General features: G+C 41.0%; 1 protein-coding gene across 2 annotated transcripts; it reads left to right on the top strand.

The window, feature by feature from the left end:
- Positions 1-142: 142 nt before the first annotated feature.
- On the top strand, positions 143-20,416 carry LOC149445918 (D-dopachrome decarboxylase-B-like). Of its 2 annotated transcripts, none has more exons than XM_089653204.1 (3): positions 143-327; positions 8,208-8,383; positions 20,191-20,416. In XM_089653204.1, the coding sequence occupies exons 1-3, from the start codon at positions 220-222 to the stop codon at positions 20,198-20,200; spliced, it is 294 nt and encodes a 97-aa protein (XP_089509330.1). In that variant the 5' UTR covers positions 143-219; the 3' UTR covers positions 20,201-20,416. The 2 variants fall into 2 exon arrangements, with proteins under 2 accessions (XP_089509330.1, XP_089509329.1); XM_089653203.1 differs by lacking the exon at positions 20,191-20,416 and adding an exon at positions 17,192-17,507 and having other exon boundaries at positions 151-327.
- The last annotated feature ends 446 nt before the right edge of the window (positions 20,417-20,862 follow it).

Here is a 20,862-nt window from a genome sequence, read left to right as displayed (position 1 = left end):
CCAATTAAATACAAAATATCAACGTATGCTGAATTTTCTACGAAAGTTTCATCTTTGAACATGTGGCAGATCTGCATTTCTGTGTGCCTGCACCTTTAAAGGAAGAATGCATCACTTGGGAGGCGTAGTAGATCTCAACCAATCAGACGCTTCCAGTTTGTACTTTGTGACTGCTGGTTCAGCTGCCATTCATCTGCTTGTGTGCAGCCAAGTGAGATCATGCCTTTCCTGGATCTGGACACCAATATTCCCCAGCAGGATATTCCAGGGGACTTTGCTGAAAAGCTGTGCTCGGCTGCTGCCTCCATCCTGGGCAAACCTAAGGAAGTGAGTAGAGGAACAGATTGCATTGTCATTCTACGTGTGTATGTGCTCACTGCAATGTGACATTCAGCAAATGGTGTCTATCAGTAACTGCTGACGGTTGCAAATCACTCATCATAAACTGCAAGTTTTCACATTTGGGTAACCATGATTTCTATTATTTCAGCTGGCGATGGATAAGGACACCTGTCAGGTTTTTATTGCTGTCTGTTGTTCCTCTGATGTGCAATCTCGATTTGTTCTGTTTACTTTTATCACTGAGCAAGAAAGTGAATGGAAAACTCCAAACTTTGTTGTCAACAGAGCAGGAGTAAAGGGAAATCTTCCAATGGGGACACTAGTTCTGGTGACATTTCCAGTTTTGGCTATGGGACAGGAAGTAAAAGGACATCTCCGCAAATGAACACAGATGGCAAAGTAACCTGACAGGTGTTATAACCCTTCCTTAAAGCCGAGCTCCACCCAAAAGTGGAAATTCCACTTTAAGGCTTTGTCCCATTAAGGATTGTCACCTTTGGGAAGTGGGTACCTGAATTTGACAGGCACCTGCTCTCACTTTTGCTGCGATTGCCTAGGTGATTGAAATCGGAAGTTGTCATATCATCCCTCTCTGCCTGTAGTCTTCTGGGACACGTGACAGGCCCTCGAAGACTACAGGGCCATTCACAAAGCGCAGCACTTCTCGCACATGCGCAGTGGGCACCTGGCTGTGAAGCTGCAAGCTGTCACAGCTGGGTGCCCACACTAAAGATGCCGGCGCGGAGGATGACTGGATGGTCATCAACCCGGCCGGAGAGAGGACATCACGGCATCGAGGGACAGGTGAGTGTCCATTATTTTTTTTTTTTTTTTAAAAAGTCAGCAACTACAATCTTGTAGTTGTTGACTTTTATTTATTTTTTTAATTCCCACTGGACTTCCGCTTTAAAGTGTTACTAAACCCAGGGCCCTGCATTCACTATATCTGATCTCCCACAGTACACACAACATGGAAATACAATTATTTTAGTAAATATAAACTGCTAAGTACCTTTTTCTCATCAGCAGTTAGAGCAGTCTTGTGACTTCTATCAATGTCCAGCAGAGCACTGGTTAAAGCTTTGTAGGAGGAGTTTTCATTCTGCTTTAGGAGGATGCAGAACCCCTGACCTCTGTCTGGACAGTGCTGATTGACCCTGCGCTGATCATATGCACTCTCCCAAGAAAGAAAAAAATCTTCTTTAGCCATACACACCAAACTGAGCATGTGCGGAGTGACTCCACATGATATGTCTTATCAGGAGATAAGAGGGAAGCACAGGAAGAAGGCGAAGATCAGAGAAGTCAGGATCAAACAGCATTTTTATTCAATGTAGAGCATTAACCCCTTAGGTTCCACAGTGAGTATAACAAGCATATTTTACTGCATATAAAGACTGATTTTACTGTTGTGGGTTTAGTAACACTTTAAGCCAGCCATGGAGAGATGAAAATTTGGCTGGTTCAGCAGTAACCGACTGAATTTGGATCCATCTATGGGCAGGCTGGTTGTACTGAAGTTTATCTATTTAACTTCTGTACAACCAGCCTGTCAGGTTTTTTTCATGCTATCACTGCCAGCGGCTATATCCATCCTTGTAATCTGAGGGCGGGAAAACCTCCCACTGTCAACACTGACTTTGCTGATAGGGGAATCCAGTGATTTTTCTTTCCTTCAAACTGTGGTTGAAGGAACGAAACTTGCATAGTCTATGGCCAGCCATACTCTAAAGCAGGCCATACACTTGTAGATTTTCAGACGAGAATATTCTTAAGAAAAGTCGCATGAAAATTCTTTGTACATTCGATGAATGGACGAATGCTGTTTGAAAATGGTCTTTTGATTTTAACATTCACTTTTAAAATCTAATATAATTTCTGAATGATAACTACATACAATGGCCAAAAAATTCATGTGATTGAGAAGTTGGTGTTTTTTTTTTTTTTTTTTCCCTTTCTGTTCCATTGAATTTTCCCATCACTGCTGTCGAAAACAAACATGGATTTGATCCCACTAACGATTAGAAAATCGAACAATTATTCTTGAAAATAAAATTCTCGACCGAAAACCTATATGTTTATGGCCAGCTTTAGACTCCTTGCTAAAGCACTATACGTCTAGTACATGCAGACACAATTGTTTATGCATCAAGAACAACCCAACCAAAGCTGTCCTTGCAGTTGATTGGACAGTAATTAATTGACCAATGGAAATTAAAGTTAATTCCTTATCTTGAGGTACTAACCTTTTGTAAACTGATGTAACACCGCCTATATTTTTGGAGATCAATGCTCTCCTGATTCCCCGCACATTATTTCTGGGTGCACAATAAATCCTTATGTGATTGAAGATTATCTGCTTCTCTGGTTCTTCTTGCGGGTCTGAACATATCCCTATTTACCACCTTTCACTCTGAAAAGTGATCCAAACACAAATTGCTTTTCAGATGCACAGAAGTTTAGACGCAAGTCTAAACTTGACTTAAGGCATCACCACTCACTCACTAGCCCCCATCACATACAGTAAATAGTTAATAGCCTTGTATTGTACATGACAACACCAAGGTGAAGATCAGAGATCTGGCTGGAGCAGGGGATAGGTTAAGAAATCCATCCTGCTCCTGTATCTTCTAGACCAGGTGTTTTTTTTCAAACAAAGGCCAGTTTATTGTCCTTCAAACTTTATGGGGGGCGGATTGTAGCCAGCTGGAATAGAAAATGTCCTGGGCCTAGCATCAGTGAGAATACAGATGGCCTCAGGTTTAGTGGCCCGTAGGAGTCCTCTGGGTTGGTGGCTGGTAGGAGGAAGAGTAGTGCCTCATCATTGGTATTAGTGGGAGGTATAGCACATGATCACTGGTCTCAGTGGAAGAAATATGCCCCATTGTTGGTGTCAGTGGGAGGAATAGTGCCCCAAGAGCAGGATAAAGGCTAGAAAAGGGCCAATGCTCAATTGTCAAAGAACTCCTAGCAACTTCTAAAAGTACCCTCAGGATTCCATGGAATCCTGGATGAGGAAGGACCCTTTAGCATATGCATGGATCTGAACACTTCTGTTGCCAGAAAACTAAGAAAATATAGGAACTGCAGTCTACCCGAGGTGAAATGGTAGTTTTGGGAATTCTGACCCTTTAAAGCCCATCTCCAGCAAAAATACATATACTTAACATTTTGGGTTGAGTGCAAAAGGGTTCGAATATCCACTTTTGATTGTGTTCTGCTGGAGAGATTCTCCATTAGGCTAGGTTCACACCTATGCAGGTTGTGTTTGAGCTGTTTCTGCATTGCGTTTTGCATTGTGTTTTTTATGCGGTTTTCTTGTTTGTTTTTTCTTGTTGCTAGGCAGATGTAAAATGCCTCAAAACCGCAATACATGCTTTTCTGCATAGATAATGTATAAGCGAGCGCTAAATAAATTCTAAATATAAAAATATTAATATTGAACTATTGGTACGAGAATAGCTGCTAGCACTCAGGATATCGGCAACAGTCCCAAAATCAACATATAAAGTATAAGTGCAGCACTAAAAAACACATGTAACATAAATAACATATATCACATTAAGTCAATAAAGTGCAACTGTGTGCATCAATATGTGTCCGTGACAACTGTAAATGTAACACCGCAGGCAGTAAAAACTGCTAATGTCCTTTTATGATAAGGTAATTATTCGAAGTGCAAACAGGCAATTAGTCATGAAGTGCAAACGTGCAGAATTTCATGAAAGGAATCCACAGCCTGGGACGGATGTATACACTCGCCAGGCAGTAAACAATAATGCACATTTATTTATATCACACATCTAGGGGTGCAGTGGTATACTGACAGCATGTCCTCGGGTATACCCATACTGCACGAAACACGTTGGGTGGAGCCTCATTACTGAGGAGCGGCGGCCATCTTTGTACATATTTTGTCTTGATTTTATTTACTCCACAAGGATGTTGTTTTATATATTATCTTGCGAATTTACAAATAAATAAGCACTTTTTGGCTCCTGTGACTGAGCTGATTCCCCCCAGGATCACAGGAGACCTGCCCCAATCGATGGATGGATGGAGCTACAGGATTAAATCTGGAGCTGTCAGTATACCACTGCACCCCCAGATGTGTGATATAAACAAATTCACATTATTGTTTACTGTCTGGTGAGTGTACATCTGTCCAAGGCAGCTGATTCCTTTCATGAAATTCTGCACTTTGGCACTTCGAATAATTACCTTATCATAAAGGACATTAGCAGTTTTACTGCCCGCTGTGTTACATTTACAGTTGTCATGGACGCATATTGATGCACACAGTTGCACTTTTGACACACTTCTTTGCACTTTATTGATTTAATGTGATAGATGTTGTTTATGTTACATGCGTTTATAGCGCTGCACTTATACTTTATATGCTTTTCTGCAGCATTTCCATTGACATCTAAAAAACCAAAAATGCAACTTTTTGCTTTCAAAAAAGTCCCTGACTCTTTCCACAAAAACACATCAGATCAGGTGAAAACACAGAGATGTGAACATGGCCCATAGGAAATCATATTAAATGGACTGTACTGCGTTTGTGCAAAACACTGCAGAAACCGCTTAGGTGTGAACCTGGGGTAACTTAGAGTTTTAGTAACACCTTGATGCATAGACTGCCACTAGGACAGGAGTCGTACAAGGAACAATAAAATCCTGATATGTATTACCCTCGCCCACTTCATAAACAAGTGTTTTATTGTTCTATTGTTGTTCTTGTGTCTGCTTTGAAGATTTATGTGCACTTCCTGTCCCTGTAGCAGGGGGTAGGAAGTAGTTGAAAATTTTCACCAGTGGGGATCATTAAAGAAGAAATAAGTTTTAGCCTTGTGGTTTTCAGTGTGTTTTGCAAAAACGCACTTTATTCCATTTACCATGGTTTCTTCTGGATCTAGTTCACATCTGTTTTGCGTTGATGCGTTTTTTGGAAAGGGTCTTCTTTTCCCCCCAGCAGGTTGCATTTGTGTAATAGATTTCAATGGACCTGTGCCAAAAAATGCAAGGGTGTTTTTTTTTTTTTTGTGTTTTTTGGCACTTTTTTTTGGCTAATAGGAAAGTATGACAATTCTGTTCATGCAGTGCGACTTTACACTCTCTGGCACTTACGTAGCATCAACGTCACTCTACATGAACCAAACTGTTTTACGTTCCTATTAGCCAGAAAAAAAACATGCAAAAAAGTGTGTTCAAAACATGCGGGAAAAATTCTTCAGCCGCAACCTGCATAGATGTGAACCTAGCCGTAAACCCGTTCACTACGAAAACCAAAACTGAAACAACAGTTTTGTCAGGAACTTGGACTTTCTTTTATTTTAGAGTAAGTGAGGGAGGGAACCCCTTCAGATTTTTTGCTAGCTGTGTCCCTATTGCAAAGGTTCCCTCCCTACACTTCCTACCCCATAGCCAAAATCGGAAGTAAAAAAGAAATCCTTCTAAGACCCCCGTCACAATGGGTGCTGCTTGGCATGCGACTTGCATGCCATACAACTTGCAAATTGCATGGCAAGTCGCACCCTATTGTCAGCAATTACAGCGGTCATATTGGTGCAGTTCCGACTTGGTTGGGAGCCACACCAATTTCTAAAGTAGTGCATGATCTTCTTTTGGTGCAATTTGCATAGACTTCTGTGTCGCCTCAAACCTGCATGCCTTCCTACTTTGAAATCGTGAGACTTCACTATAAGTTACATTATTTCAATGTTTGGATTGGTGTGACCAAGTGAGGGAATCCTGGGGCATCACAAGAATTAGTGGTAGATTTCTCCTCTATTCTATTTTGTTGATTAAGGCTCCATGTATATGAAACACTTCTGAACAATGGAAACTGACTGCTGGAAAACGTAGGTTAAACGCCTGTTTAGCCGCGTTTGCATACCATGTTTATGAGCGTTTGCGCTTGGAAGCGTTTTTTAAAGATAACCTCAGGAGACCTTCCAGAATGCACTGAAAAACAGTAAAAAACTAACTATTTCAGATATATTGAGAGAAATGGGGAGAACAGAAGCAGAGAGAGCAGTATTTGTTGAAATTAACTTTTTTTTTTTTTGTGGTGTTTGGATGTGTTCCAGCTCATTTCTGTGCAGAAATTATTGCAGTAGTGTCTAACATATTTTCTTTCATGCAAAACCTCAAAGTATGGTGGACCAGGTCCATTTGAGTACAGGGAAACCGCTTTGCATGCATTTTTCATGAAGAAAAAAGGCTCTGGACAGCAACTGGAAATGGAAGAGTTAAAAAAAAAAAATGTGCAAATGCTTAAAAACGCCGTTAGCCGCGTTAACAAGCGTTTGGCGTTTGAAACACTGCTAAAATCTACTGCTGAGCGCAAGTTTTCTGTGTTCAAAAAAAGACTGTAAACTCAACTGCCTGTAAACGACTGTAAACAAAGATGTGTTCATGGACACATAGGAAAACATTTAGGGTGCGTTCAGGGGCTGCTGAAAAACGCTGAACAGCTCCTAAATGTGAGTTTATCAGCTGCAGTGTACATGAGCCCTAACTGAAATTTGGGATTTTCTTTCCATTTTGATAATGGTGAACAGGACAAATTGGTAGGGTGAATCTTCTAACTGGGTTACAAACCGCTATAAAAACCTGACGGGTTCTAATCCCTCTCCCCTCTAGCCAAAAGTAAAAAAAATTGCATTTAGTTATACATTATAAGGGTTTGTTGATGATCTTTTTATTTTAGTGTCGTAATTTTTTTTTTTTTTTTTTTTTTTTTTTTTCCTGGATTCAGAACCCTAATCCTTTTTTATAAACTGTAAATAGGTTGCACTACCTGCTGGGCAGTGATAACAGTTTGGAAATAATTTTATTTGTATTAGCTGATAAATGAGTTGGTAAAAGGTGTGTTTACACAGGAAAAATACAAATGGATCCAAGAAGATTGATCGCATTTGTGGAATATCATGACATGGATTAGAGGTCATTATTGTAGCAATCGGACCCACAGAGATGGACGCGGTTCAACCATTTTGCTCCAACCTCCATCTTGGCAAAGGATCATCCATCTTGTACAAACATATATTTCCTCATTCTCCCCCTCCCTCTCTGAGACCCACAGTGACATTTGGTTGGTGTGTGTGTTGGAAGTGTCACAGGCAGGCCAGGGCACAGCAGACATCTCTGAGCTGGGTGCCGGGCTGGCTGGGAAGCTGTGCAATCTGGCACCTCGTGAAAGGATAACCCAAGTCTTCCCCTGAGTTCAGACATTCCAGAGGAGTAAAACTAGATAACACTTTTAAAATCCATTTTTCCCCTATGTCTCATTTCTTGGAATATGAGAGACTTGCATAAAAAACAGGCATATATTCAGATTGGCCACGATTAGACAAACCGTTTGATATGTCACTTTCCTTGGCTGGAATATATAGGAAAGCCGAAAATTACATCTCTTGAACCATTCAAGTATGTATTTCATATCTAACCGTTCCTCAGATGCGTCTGCATATTAATCTACCCGCGGGTGGAATGTTACTTGTGCCTAGGAAAAGATATGAGCTATGAGAGATTTTGGTTCTAGTTTGGGTCTCCGCCCAGACAACCCCTTGCCAAATGAGGCATTGGTCCTTGGCTTCAGAGACACCCCCTGCTGGGGGACTACAAAATAGGCTTTTCTTGTTTGTTTTTCTTAATCTGTGGTGCGGCCATACTGCTATTTTCTTAATAAACCCTCTAATAGTATATTGCAATGGTTTCCCACTTGAGAAAGGGATAGCAGCCTAGGCTGGAGACTAAAATAACACAATTGCTAGTTTCTCTTAACTTTTATGCAGACTAACTTGTTTGTGTGTTTTTTTTTTTTTTTTTTTTGTTTTTTTTTTGTTTTTTTACCATAGAGGGTGAATGTTACCGTAAGGGGTGGAGCCTCTTTGCTAATTGGTGGCTGTTCATCACCATGTGTCCAGCTGATAATCTCTTCCATTGGTGTAGTGGGAACAGCAGAACAGAATAAAGAGCACAGCTCGAAACTCTTTGAGTTCCTCACCAAAGAACTTAACCTGACACCTGACAGGTAAGGTACCTGCTGAAAAATACATGTAGTCAGTTTGCAAGTTTAAAGGGGATCATTGAGATCTTTCTTCTGGTAATGTCTCATATTGAAGACGGAAGGAACTCTACAATGCTTAGACTGATCACATGGAATAATGCAAGTTTTACTCTAGGCTGTGTTACTGTGAGAATATAGAAAGATAAACTGTATTCTGCTAGCATTGGAAATGTTATCATTTTAAATATGAACTGATGGACCTCTGGGAGCTGCACCCCAAAAAAGGAAGGTGAAGGGCAACAAAATTGTCTCCAGTATTGCCTATAGAAGGGATGTTAAACCCAATTTTCATTAGGGACAGCATTAGCATTTTGATTGCCCTCTGAGGCCTGGTTGTATCTGCAAGACTAGATGTCCAGAGACCCCCCCCGCTGCAGTTTGCATAGAGGTGCAGGATCTAGTCTAGGCATTCTGTCCTTCTCTCTGCTGCTGAGATGGCAGGGGTCAGATGAGCCTCTCCATGGCTGCATGGAGAAGTACAGGATCTGGTGAAGGAGTCGTGTTTTCCTCTCTGCTGCCGGCTGCTGAGATAAAGTGGAGGCGGAGACGAGGGGGGTGGCACAGCTGCAGCAGAGGTGCGTGGGGCCACATGAAATGACTTGACAGGCTAAATTAGATATACAGACCTTGTGTTTGAAACACATAGCCTATAGGATGAATGCAGCTGATCCTTTCCCCATTACTGACTTCCCATGATTTGTTCAGCGGCAGGGCTTTGCTTCCTCCTTTCAGCAAGGAGAACAGCGAGCAGCACAGTAGTGACTTTGCCGAATCTCATGAAACTATCAAAACCGCTGGTGTGTAGTGGGCAGTAGATCAGTGCAGTGATTATGCATACATCTCATAAAGTTCAATTGCTGGCAGCACAGTCGGAGGCCTTACACTGCGCTACACTGAAAAAAAGGGGTGTTTCTCAGCACCCCATGCCCGTGCACCACTGCAAAGCAGTGGTGTGAACTGGGCACATAGGAGCCAAGGCATCTTGCCTTGTCCATGTGGTGGGAATGCCCTGGAATGATTTGCATGTTCATGAGGGAAATAAGTATTTGATCCCCTTCACAAAACATGACTTAGTACTTGGTGGCAAATCTCTTGGGAAATAAGTATTTGATCCCCTATCATTCAGCAGGATTTATGGCTACCATGTGTCTTTCATACAGGTAACAAGCTGAGATTAGAAGCAGTCTCTTAAAGAGTGCTGCTAATCTCATTTTGTTACCTGTATAAAAGATACCTGTCCACAGGAGCAATCAAACAATCAGATTCCAAACTCTCCACCATGGCAAAGACCAATGAGCTGTCCAAGGATGTCAGGGACAAGATTGTAGATGTACACAAGGCTGGACTGGGCTACCAAACGATTGCCAAGCAGCTTGGTGAGAAGGTGACAACAGTTGGTGTAATCATTCACAAATGGAAGAGACCCAAAACAACTGTCGGTCTGCCTAGGTCTTGTGCACCATGCAAGATCTCACCTCGTGGAGTGTCAATGATCATGAGAACAGTGAGGAATCATCCCAGACCTACATGTGAGGATCTTGTCAATTATCTCCAGGCAACTGGGACCACAGTTGCCAAAAAAAAACAATTGGTAACACACTACGCAGACAAGGATTGAAATCCTGCAGTGCCCGCAAGGTCCCTCTGCTCAAGAAAGCACATGTCCAGGCCCATCTGAAATTTGCCACTGAACATCTGAATGATGCAGAGGAGGACTGGTTGAAAGTGTTGTGGTCAGATGAGACCAAAATTGAGCTCTTTGGCATCAACTCAACTCGCCGTGTTTGGAGGAGTAGGAGGAATGCTGCCTATGACCCCAAGAACACCATCCCAACTGTCAAACATGGTGGTGGAAACCTGCTTTGGGGGTGTTTTTCTGCTAAGGGGACAGGACAACTGCACCGCATCAAAGGGATGATGGACTGGGCAATGTACTGTCAAATCTTAGGTGAGAACCTTCTTCCCTCAGCCAGGGCATTGAAAATGGGTCGTGGATGGGTGTTCCAGCATGACAATGACCCAAAACACATGGCCAAGGTAACAAAAGATCTCCAGATCTTAATCCGATTGAAAATCTGTGAAAGGAACTGAAAGTTTGAGTTGCCAAACGTCAGCTGCCAAACCTTAATAACTTGGAGAGGATCTGCCAAGAAGAGTGGGCCAAAATCCTTCCTGAGATGTGTGCAAACCTAGTGGTCAACTACAGGAAACGTCTGACCTCTGTGGTTGCCAACAAGGGATTTGCCACCAAGTACTAAGTCATGTTTTGTGAAGGGGATCAAATACTTATTTCTCTCATAAACATGCAAATCAGTGCATAATTTGTCAGACATGCATTTCTTGTGAATGTTTTGTTGCTATTCTGTCTCTGTGTTACGAGACACCTACCTTTTCGATTGATTATTTATTTGTGAGTGGGCAAACATTCAAAATTAGCAGGGTATCAATTACTTATTTCCTTCACTGTAAATTGCTACATGGTGGCAGGGGTGAGCAAAATCACGTGTGTGTATGTATATTATAATTAGTAATTTTAGCATTTCCGGGTAGGGGGTGCGCGCCCTACCCATGCCGCCATTAGCGCCTTTTAGTACAGTGTCAGTGTGGTTGGGTTTTTTTGTTTTTGTTTTTCAGATCACTGTATTGGTGTCACTGGGGATATCAGTGACACCAAGTCAGTTCCCCCCCAGTGTCCGAATGCCTGTCGCGCTAAGTTGCTGATCACTGCCATTATTACTGGACATGTTTAACCATTTGACGCTCGGCCAATAGCCTTATGGCGTCCGGAAAAATGCACTAGCTTTCCGGGAGACCGCCATTTGGCATACTCCCACACATGCACAGTTCGCGCGCTTGCAGAGCCGCACAGCGGCGCAATCTGTCACTGGCCGTGTACCTCGGACACTGCCGATGACAGATCTGAGTATCGGCCCCGTTGCCGATACCATGTGACCTGCTGTGACCAATCACAGCAGGTCACATGACAGTTGTATACAATGGATGGCTTCATTCATGCCATCCATTGTATACTAGTGTCTAGCTAAGAATGGTCACAGCTAATCACATGTACGTCATGTGATTAGCTGTGGCCAAATCACAGCCAAGAAAAAAACAAACAAACACTGAATGAATCGATGTCATTCAGGTAAATGCTTGCGTATAGCAAAGTAATTCTTTGCTATAAGCAAGTGTGTGTGTGTGTGTGTGTGTGTGTGTGTGTGTGTGTGTGTGTGTGTGTGTGTGTGTGTGTGTGTGTGTGTGTGTGTGTGTGTAAAAAAAAAAAAAATGTAATAAAAAAATTTAAAATAATAAATAAATTATATATAATATATTTTTATGTTAATTTAGCAAAAAATAAAAACCCTGGTGATTGATTAAATACCACCAAAAGAAAGCTCTAGTTGTGTGAAGAAAATGATAAAATTTTAGTTTGGGTACAGTGTTGTATGACCGCGCAATTGTCATTCAAATTGTGTGAGTGGTGGCGATTAAATCACATTCGGATATTTCTGGCTATTCATTATTAGTTTCACATTTTAAACTGAGCATGTATGCTGATGATGTTATGCTTTTTATTACTAACCCGTTGACTTCTTTACCTAACTTGTGTGCTGTATTGAACGATTTTGCCAAAGTGTCAGGTCTCACCGTTAATTTTACCAAATCTGTGGTCATGCCTGTTAATGTTCCTGACTCCCTAAGTGCATCTCTCCGTAGTTCTTTCCCATTTCGCTGGGTCAAGGACAAGATATCCTATCTGGGGATTAACCTCACTCCCAGATACTCGGATATATTTGCGGCTAATTATCCACCATGTGTATCGCGTCTCTCTACTCTACTGAAGATCTGGCACGGTTATCATATCTCCTTTCTGGGTAGAGTCACGGCGGTTAAAATGAATATTTTGCCCAAATTGCTTTATCTTTTTAGAGCACTTCCAGTTCCGGTCTCAAAAACCTTTTTGGATCATTTTCAGCGGACTATTAATAATTTTATTTGGGGAAATAAGCATCCACGTTTTGCCTCATCCATTTTGTATCGCTCACAACGGTCGGGAGGTCTCGGTCTTCCTAACTTTTGGCTATATTATCTCTCGGCTCGCTTTGCGCAATTGTCACAATGGGCTACTATTAACTCTCAAATCCCGTGGATCAAGTTTGAGCCTCAGTCGATACGCCCTTTTTATTTACCGGGAATTTTATGGTCTAACATCTCCCCCCGATCGACTGTTTTTCATAACTCCATAGTGACTCACTCACTGACGCTTTGGTCCAAACACAAATCTAAATTGGGTTTAGTCTCTTCTATTCCCCCAGGTGTGTCATTTTTTGGGGATCCTACTTTTGTTGTAGCCTTTTCTTCCCCTCATATGTTTCGTTGGTGGTATGATCGATCTTTTATCAGATTGTCTGATTTCCAAAGAGGAGGATCTTATATTACCTTTGATATGCTGCGCGTGTTGTTTGATGTTCCTCTTCGCGAGTACCTTCGTTATAGACAGATTAGGCACTTTTTTAAAGCGCACTTTGGCCTTGTCCCATCCTCTCCGACTTCCTTTTTTGAACGTGTCAGCTGTGACTCTCCCAGGGGTAGGGGTCTTATCTCAAATCTTTATCACCAATTTTTGATCTGTCTTTTTCATGCTCCCCCTTTGTACAGACGAAAATGGGAGGAGGATTGTGGCGTCACTTTTTCGGATGAGGATTGGGATTCCATGGTGGATAATATATGCAAGAGCTCTAGATCTCTTTCGGTTCGTGAGACGGCCCTTAAAGTTCTAACCAGATGGTATTATACCCCGTCAAGACTACATGTACTGTTTCCACAAACGTCCCCTCTATGTTTTCGGGGCTGTGACTGCACGGGTACTTTGGTTCATATATTTTGGGATTGCCCGACCATATCTTTGATCTGGCGTAGGATTTCTGAGGTCGCTACCTTATTGTCGGGCGCCCCGATACGATTGTCCATGCAGACCTGTTTGTTGGGGGCCCATATCCCAGGGGTCTCTGATGCCAATCTGAGATTGATACACACATTATGTATTGCCACTTTATGGTCTATTGCCCTACATTGGAGGTCCAATGTTGTACCCTTAGACTCCGTTTTACACAGAATTGACACTGTAATGCTTATGGAACGCATTCATTATACCCTACTGGATAAGCTGCACTTATACGATAAAAAATGGGAGCCATGGAGAGATTGCAGACACTTATTACATGCTTAATAACATCCCCAGTAAAAGTTGGCTGGCATGTACTATTGACAGGTGTATCACCTAACCTATTTTGTCGTTTACGTACTTCATGCACTTGTAACTTCCTCTTTTTTTTCTTATCTTCTTTGTTATGTTAATATACCTTTTATGTATTGTACTTTTCAAAAGTGCCTTGTTTTTGCTGACAATATCACTTTTAAAGTGTGCTGTTGTTCTACTGTCTACTCTTGTACAATAAAATCGTTTGTAAACAAAAAAAATTGTGTGAGTGGGCTGAAACCTGAAAAATGGCCTGGGCAGGAAGGGGGAAAATTGCCCGGTATTGAATTGGTTAACAGTAAAAAAGAGTAAAAATTATTATTTATTTTTTTTTTGTAGCGCAAAAAATAAACTCAAAAGGTGAACAAATACCACCAAAAAGCTCAATTCGTCGGGGAAAAAAAGGACATACATTTTATTTGGCTAAAGCATTGCATGACCACACAATTGTCAGTTAAAGTAACGCAAACAATGGGAAGGGGGGGGGGGGGTTAAATCCTCAGGAGGGCAAGTGGTTAAAGTGCTTGTAAAAGATTCTTTGCAAAAACAAAAAAAAAAATACAAACATGTCATACTTTACTTACCTGTTCTCTGTAATGGTTTTACACAGAGCAGCACCAATACTCCTTCTTGGGTACCCCACCGGTACTCCTGGCTACCTCCCCTCTGACGACTAGTGCCCCCATAGCAAGTACCTTGCTATGGAGGCACTCGTGCATGCTCATTTCCAAGCCAGCTCTGTGTCTCCATAAGACACAGAGCATGGCTCAGCCCCTTCCTCAATGGCTGAGATTGACCGTAGTGGGAGCCAATGAAGAGGCAGAGAGCCTGGAGAGCCGCTGCTCTTCTGCACATCGCTGGATCAAGATCGGACTCGGGTCTGAGTATAGGAGGTGTCTGAGGGGGGAGCTGCATGCAGAAGTGTGTGGTGTTGTTGGTTTTTTTTTTTTTCTTTTTTTTTTTTTTTTTTTTTACCAGTCAGGCTAAGCAGTGGTAAATACAGCTGTGTTCAAAATCATAGCAGTCAGACATCACTAACCTGATCAATCACTGTTTTTGGTAGAAATGATATTTCTACATGGCAAATAATTTACTAGCAGGTGTAGTAGAGTAATAGAAATCCAACAGACCCAACAGTCATGACATGCATGCTGCTGATTCTGTGTAATTGAATCACTAATTGAAAGGAGCATGTTCAAAATAATAGCAGTGTGGAGTTCTATTAGTGAGGTCATTCATTCTTTGAAAAACAGGTGGCAATTATTGCCCTTATTTAAGGAAAGAAGGCAGCAAATGTTGTACATGCTGGTTACAGCGCATTTCTCTCTGAAATTCTGAGGAAAATGGGTTGTTCCAGACATTGTTCAGAAGAACAGCATACCTTGATTAAAAAGTTGATTGGAGAGGGGAAACATATAAAGAAGTGCAGAAAATGATAGACTGCTCAGCTAAAATGATCGCAAATGCTTTAAAATGGCAACCAAAACCTGAAAGATGTGGAAGAAAGCGAAAAACTACCATTCGAATGGATAGAAGAATAGCCAAAATGGCAAGGACTCAGCCAACAATCAGCTCCAGGAAGATCAAAGAAGGTGTAAAGTTACCTGTGAGTACTGTTACAATTAGACGCCTATGTGAAGCCAAGCTATCTGCAAGAAGCCCCCGCAAAGTCCCACTGTTGAAAAAAAGACATGTGCTGAAGAGGTTACAATTTGCCAAAGAGCACATTGACTGGCCTAAAGAGAAATGGCGCAACATTTTGTGGACTGATGTAAGTATCCCCATCTTTTTGGGTCTAGTGGCCGGAGGCAGTTTGTCAGACGACCCCCAAACACTGAATTCAAGCCACAGTTGGTAATGCTGCCTTATGCTGCCTTATGCTGAAGAGGAAATGCCCTTGAAATGGGTGTTCCAACAAGACAACGACCCCAAACACACCAGTAAACGTGCAACATCTTGGTTCCAGACCAACAAGATTGACGTTATGGAGCGGCCAGCCCAATCCCCGGATCTTAATCCAATAGAAAACTTGTGGGGTGACATCAAAAATGCAGTTTCTGAGGGAAAACCAAGAAATAGAGAAGAACTGTGGAATGTAGTCCAATCATCCTGGGCTGGAATACCTGTTCACAGGTGCCAGAAGTTGGTTGACTCCATGCAACACAGATGTACAGCAGTTCTCAGAAACAGTGCTTATACAACTAAATATTCATTAAGTGATTCAAAGGAAAGCAAAATCTTCAAACATTTTTCAGTTTATATAGTGAATGTTTGAGTTTGTAAAGAAGAATACAAACACTGCTATTTTTTTTGAATAGTCTAATATTCACTTTTCTTAAATTTTTTTTTTTTTTTTTTTTTTTTTTAAGGGAACAACACAAATTTGATATATTTTTCTTCATGTTTTGATTTGGAATAGAATGTGTAGTGTTCCCAATGCATTTGTGCGTATGGAAATAAAAGCTATTAGAAAGATTTTGAGCTGTATTTAAAATAATAGCTTGTTGAAAAAAAGTGAACACAACTGTATGTGGTGCCGGCTCTTTCTGTGCTATCGCTATTGTTGTCACCTTATCCACTGTGACTAAAAAAAACAAACTTGCTACTTCAGGGTATGTAGGCACGTGCAATGCTCCTCCAGCCTTCCATAACTTCTTGCTCCTTCAGGGTATGCAGGCACGTGCAATGCTCCTCCAGCCTTCCATAACTTGGTGCTCAGTCTCTTGGTAACCAGTCGTCTGAGCCTAACAGAGGGTGCAGAAGGCCTTCACTCCTGTTTTAGGGGAATCGTTTCATTTTGATGTCGATTTCCTCTTGTGAACCACTGTCCTGCAAAGCATGTCCCCCTTTTTTTTTTTTTTTTTTTTTTAACCCCCTTCCCAACTGCCCCAGTGTCCCCTAAACAGTTTGGAATGTCCAGGGCGCAGGATGACTGTGAAGGAGCGTAAGTCCACAAAGTATCCTAAATTAAAATCTGAAATGAATGGGCTGCTTTAGCACAACATAATATGTAACTAACTAACTGCTACAGACTGGCTAGGTGTGAATTATACTTTTAAGGTTTTATCCACCTGAATCTAATATTTCCTTTTCATATCAACACTGATTTGTTGAATCTACCTGTCAACTTCTTATATCTCTGTGCTGGCAAAACATCTGCACATATTGTCTCTGCACCCACCTACAAGACTATGATAAAGGTGTCCCTCTCTTGCAGCAGGAGTCATTACTATTTATTATACATGATTTATATAACACAGTTTTGTGCGGTGCTTTACAAATTAATGGAATCCTTACACCTACCTTAATTTGGTTTTGCAGTGACTGTCATAAACCTGTAAATTTAAAGCGGTGATTTGGTAATGTTCCAACAGCAAAATCCTAAATTGAAGTGCTACCTTTGAGTCGTGTTGGCTTTCAGATTCTGTACATTACTAAAATGATTTTTATTAAATATCAACCATATTCTATAACATTTTCTTTTGGCCCTTTTTTTTTTTTTTTTTCTGTAGGGTTCTGCTGCGCTTTCACCCTCTGGAGCCTTGGCAGATTGGGAAAAATGGAACGGTTATGACATATCTGTTATGACTTACTAATACTGAAGAGTATACAACCATTTCAGAAGTTTTATTGGAAAGCATTCAGGATATTCTTTCTTTTAAATATGCTATCCATGATCTTTACATAATGAAATTAATTCCCTGCAGATTAGAGAACATCGGGATCAGCAATTTCAGTATCTGTTAGTTTTACAGCTACATGTTTGAGTCAGTGAAGATTTACACACTAACCGTATGCTATGTTGTGCTAATAAAGTATTACAACTAATGCTGCCTGTGTGTAGATAAGTGAATTGTTTGTACCTACCTTATTATTGTTCTTTATTTTCTCATGCAAACTGCCTTACAGTTCTTGCAGAAACATTCATTTTAAGCGCATTTGAAAATAATGTAAGATATTTCTTTTTTTTTTTTTCCCCTAACAAGAAATAGACTGTAAAGAAACCAGACTGAAACAGCCCAACCCCCCCCCCCCCCCCCAAAAAAAAATACATCCATGGAAATTTGATAGTGAAACTACTAGTGATATCATAACCAGTTTCATAGGTTCTAATTAATTTCTGTGTACATGCACCTTCATCAATTGAATAATGAGCTGATCTCAGCTAGGCATGAGACGAACATACCATGGGTTTGGTTCAATGCAGGTTTGGTTCAATGCAGGTTTGGCAAACTGGTCTGAAGTTTGGATCGTGAATCTTGACCCCTTTTGAAGGCAATTGCAACTGTATCTTAGAAATCAGTAATGGCAATGGATTTCTAAACAAAGGGCATGGAGAGGTGGGCAGTGGCCTGGGAGACAAACTTTTTTTTTTTTACATTTTATTGTTCCATAGGGAAATGGACTTTTCAGGCAGCTTAAAGGCTACGGTCTCCTTTTTAAGGAAAAAAGTAATCAATGCACATATTTTAGCAGAAAAAAAAATGTGCATTTATATTTTTTTTTTCTACAGGAGTCTGAAAAACATTGAATCCCATGATCAGTGATGTGACGGTGCGTGGCGTCAGGCCCCAGCCCTTCTCACCAACCCGTGACCAAAGGACCAGCTGATCTTGCACTGCGCTGTCACTTGCGTAACAATGCCATTCTCAGCTGTGCCCTGCACAAAGATTTTCCAGCTTACGGGACAACAGTCTATGTGCCAGCAGCCTGAGAGCGATTGTTACTGGGTCAGGTTAATTACGCAATTAACCCTTCACACTGCCACCACCACTTTTTTACAGAGAAGGAGGGAACTCACAAATCTTAGCAGTAACACTATGATATTAGTATGAGCATCTGTAACACACTGTCACCACAGACAGATGTATTCAGAGGATTATTACATACAGTAGCACTCTTCAGAGACAGGGATGCTTTAGTTTGCATTAAAAGCTTTAGAGACAGTTCAACTCTCTTCAGAAAATAGGATTTATTACTAAAAAGGTCAAAATGGTGCAATTTAAAATATTTACACAAAAAGATGTAACAAATATATAAAAAGAGCAATAAAACAACAGAGAAATAAAAAAGTTCAGAAGGCAGAATACTTGCAAAAGTCCTTGGTTTGATAAGAGTCCAAGTGTCTGAACAAAAGGTTGCCTTTGCTCTCAAGATGGTTCCTGATCGATCTTAAAAGGAGAGCTCATTTTTCTCCAGGCTGTCAGTCTTTTTCTATCATCTCCAAAGGGGTGTCTCCTGAGAACAAATGACGAATCGTCCCCTTTGGGGATGGGTGTTAGGCGGTAACCAAGGTTATGACCAAATCCCTTACAAGTTCATACTACGGTCAATAACCTTCAATAGGTACAGGTAGCATCCTAGGAACTGGCAGCTCAATATTTCGAATTATGTTCCAAACGCACAGATACTAAACGTAGCATATCTTGCCACTCCGGATAAAAGAGACTGCTCTATGTTCTTTCGTAGGTACTGATATAGTCATGCAAGGTCTCGTTTGACTCATATTAAAATGACCTATCTAAATATGTACGTCATATTAAGGTGCCCAGTTCCTGCTGAAGTTTATGAATTGGTATGAAAAATTACTCATGTAGAATGTACGTTTTATGGCACACTCTAGCTCTAATGGCCTAACAGGTCATGACTGACTGAGTTAATATTTTACGATTTACAGCCATGAAGCTCATCCAGCTGTGCTCATCTAGGATAAGTGGCCTTTTGAACTCCGTTCACCCACAGCCTCACATTCCATTCAAAAGGGAGGAGGGAGGACAGGAGAGACAACTTGGCCATGACCTAACAAGATGGCTGTCAGTGTCCATGTCTCTATATGCACAGTTGTCACAAGTGAATTGAGGGTGTGATATTAAGCTCCTGCATACCCTCCCTCCAGCTTTCTGCCCATACCTCTGTATGGGCTTTCAGTTAGAAAGCTGGAGGAAGGGTGGATGGACTATGATTGTACTGATCAGTGCACTCGTAGTCCATTGAGAACTACAAGTCACCTGCCATGGTGGCAGACAGGATATGTAGTTTATTCATTCACACATGTTATATGCTCTAAAGGTGAACTTAGTATTTAAAAAGCAACACTGAAACTGCAAACGTCCTTCAAATTACATGCTTGGGGTTCTCCTTGAAGCAGTACATGGTTTGACAGAACATGTTGCTGATTGTAAGGGACACCACCAGAAACAGCATATTGTGTCATCACAAAAATTGCATGTGTAATAATTTAGTTTACGTTTACACCATTAATTGACTTGCATATAGCAGTAGCAACCCAATATGGCTGATTTTCCCAAAAAAAACTTTTATTAGCTTTTTTTTTTATAAAGGCAAAGATTGCTTGGTGTAGCTGTAATAGACCATAAGTGAGTGCTGAAAGTAGCAGGGACAATGTGACTAAAATGTATTGCAAATTGTTTATAATGTATGCAACATTATACAGTGGGCATAGAAAAGAATCACTCTCCTTTTAAAATAATCACATTTTGTTGCTTTGCAGCCTGAAATGAAGAAAAGCACTGTCTGAGCAGGAGAGGCCAGTCTGGTCCATCTTTTTGTTTTGTTTCTGGCCCATCTTTTGTTTCGCATCCTAACTTTTTACCTTCTCCACTGCATTCCTGGCAATGTGCCTAGAAATATTCCTCTATACAAAGATTGTTATTCAACTAATACATTGCAAAAGTTATTTCTTGATAACAATAAATATATATTTTTCTTTACTAGTATTGGGATTGGTGCAATGTATGCTGTACCTATGTATTGCTTGGAAAGCCTTGTGATTTGTAGTTAGGCACCTGTTGGAGGTGGTTACAGGTTATGTAGGCAACAATTTGTTCTCACTTAGAAATTTGCTGCTACAGTATGTAGTGCCATGGCTGATCGATTTCTCTATGTTCCTGTATTCATTCAATCAGTATGTCCCTATTCACTAAAGAAACCAGAAAACTTCTTGTTCTGGGTCACACAGGGGTTTATTTACTAAAGCTGGAGAGTCCAAAATCAGACTCCCTTCTGCATAGAAACCAATCAGCTTCTAACCTTAGCTTGTTCAATGAAGCTTTGGCAATGAAACCTGGAAGCTGATTGGTTTCTATGCAGAAGGGAGTCTGATTTTGGACTCTCCAGCTTTAGTAAATAAACCCCATAGTGTCCAATCCATGCCAGACCATTT

Source organism: Staurois parvus, unplaced genomic scaffold (genome assembly GCF_062004578.1).
Source record: "Staurois parvus isolate SC_StPar_1 unplaced genomic scaffold, SC_StPar_1.0 ptg000704l, whole genome shotgun sequence".
Classification (NCBI taxonomy): Eukaryota; Metazoa; Chordata; class Amphibia; order Anura; family Ranidae; genus Staurois; species Staurois parvus.
The sequence above is the reverse complement of the archived record's forward strand: the minus strand, read 5'-3'. Positions and strand labels throughout refer to the sequence as shown.

Coding starts and splice junctions, on each gene's coding strand:
- LOC149445918 (XM_089653203.1), top strand. CDS start 220: ATGCCTTTCCTGGATCTGGACACCAATATTCCCCAGCAGGATATTCCA. Junction 328..8,207: donor TCCTGGGCAAACCTAAGGAA/GTGAGTAGAGGA, acceptor TTTTTACCATAG/AGGGTGAATGTTACCGTAAG. Junction 8,384..17,191: donor CTTAACCTGACACCTGACAG/GTAAGGTACCTG, acceptor TTTTTTCTGTAG/GGTTCTGCTGCGCTTTCACC.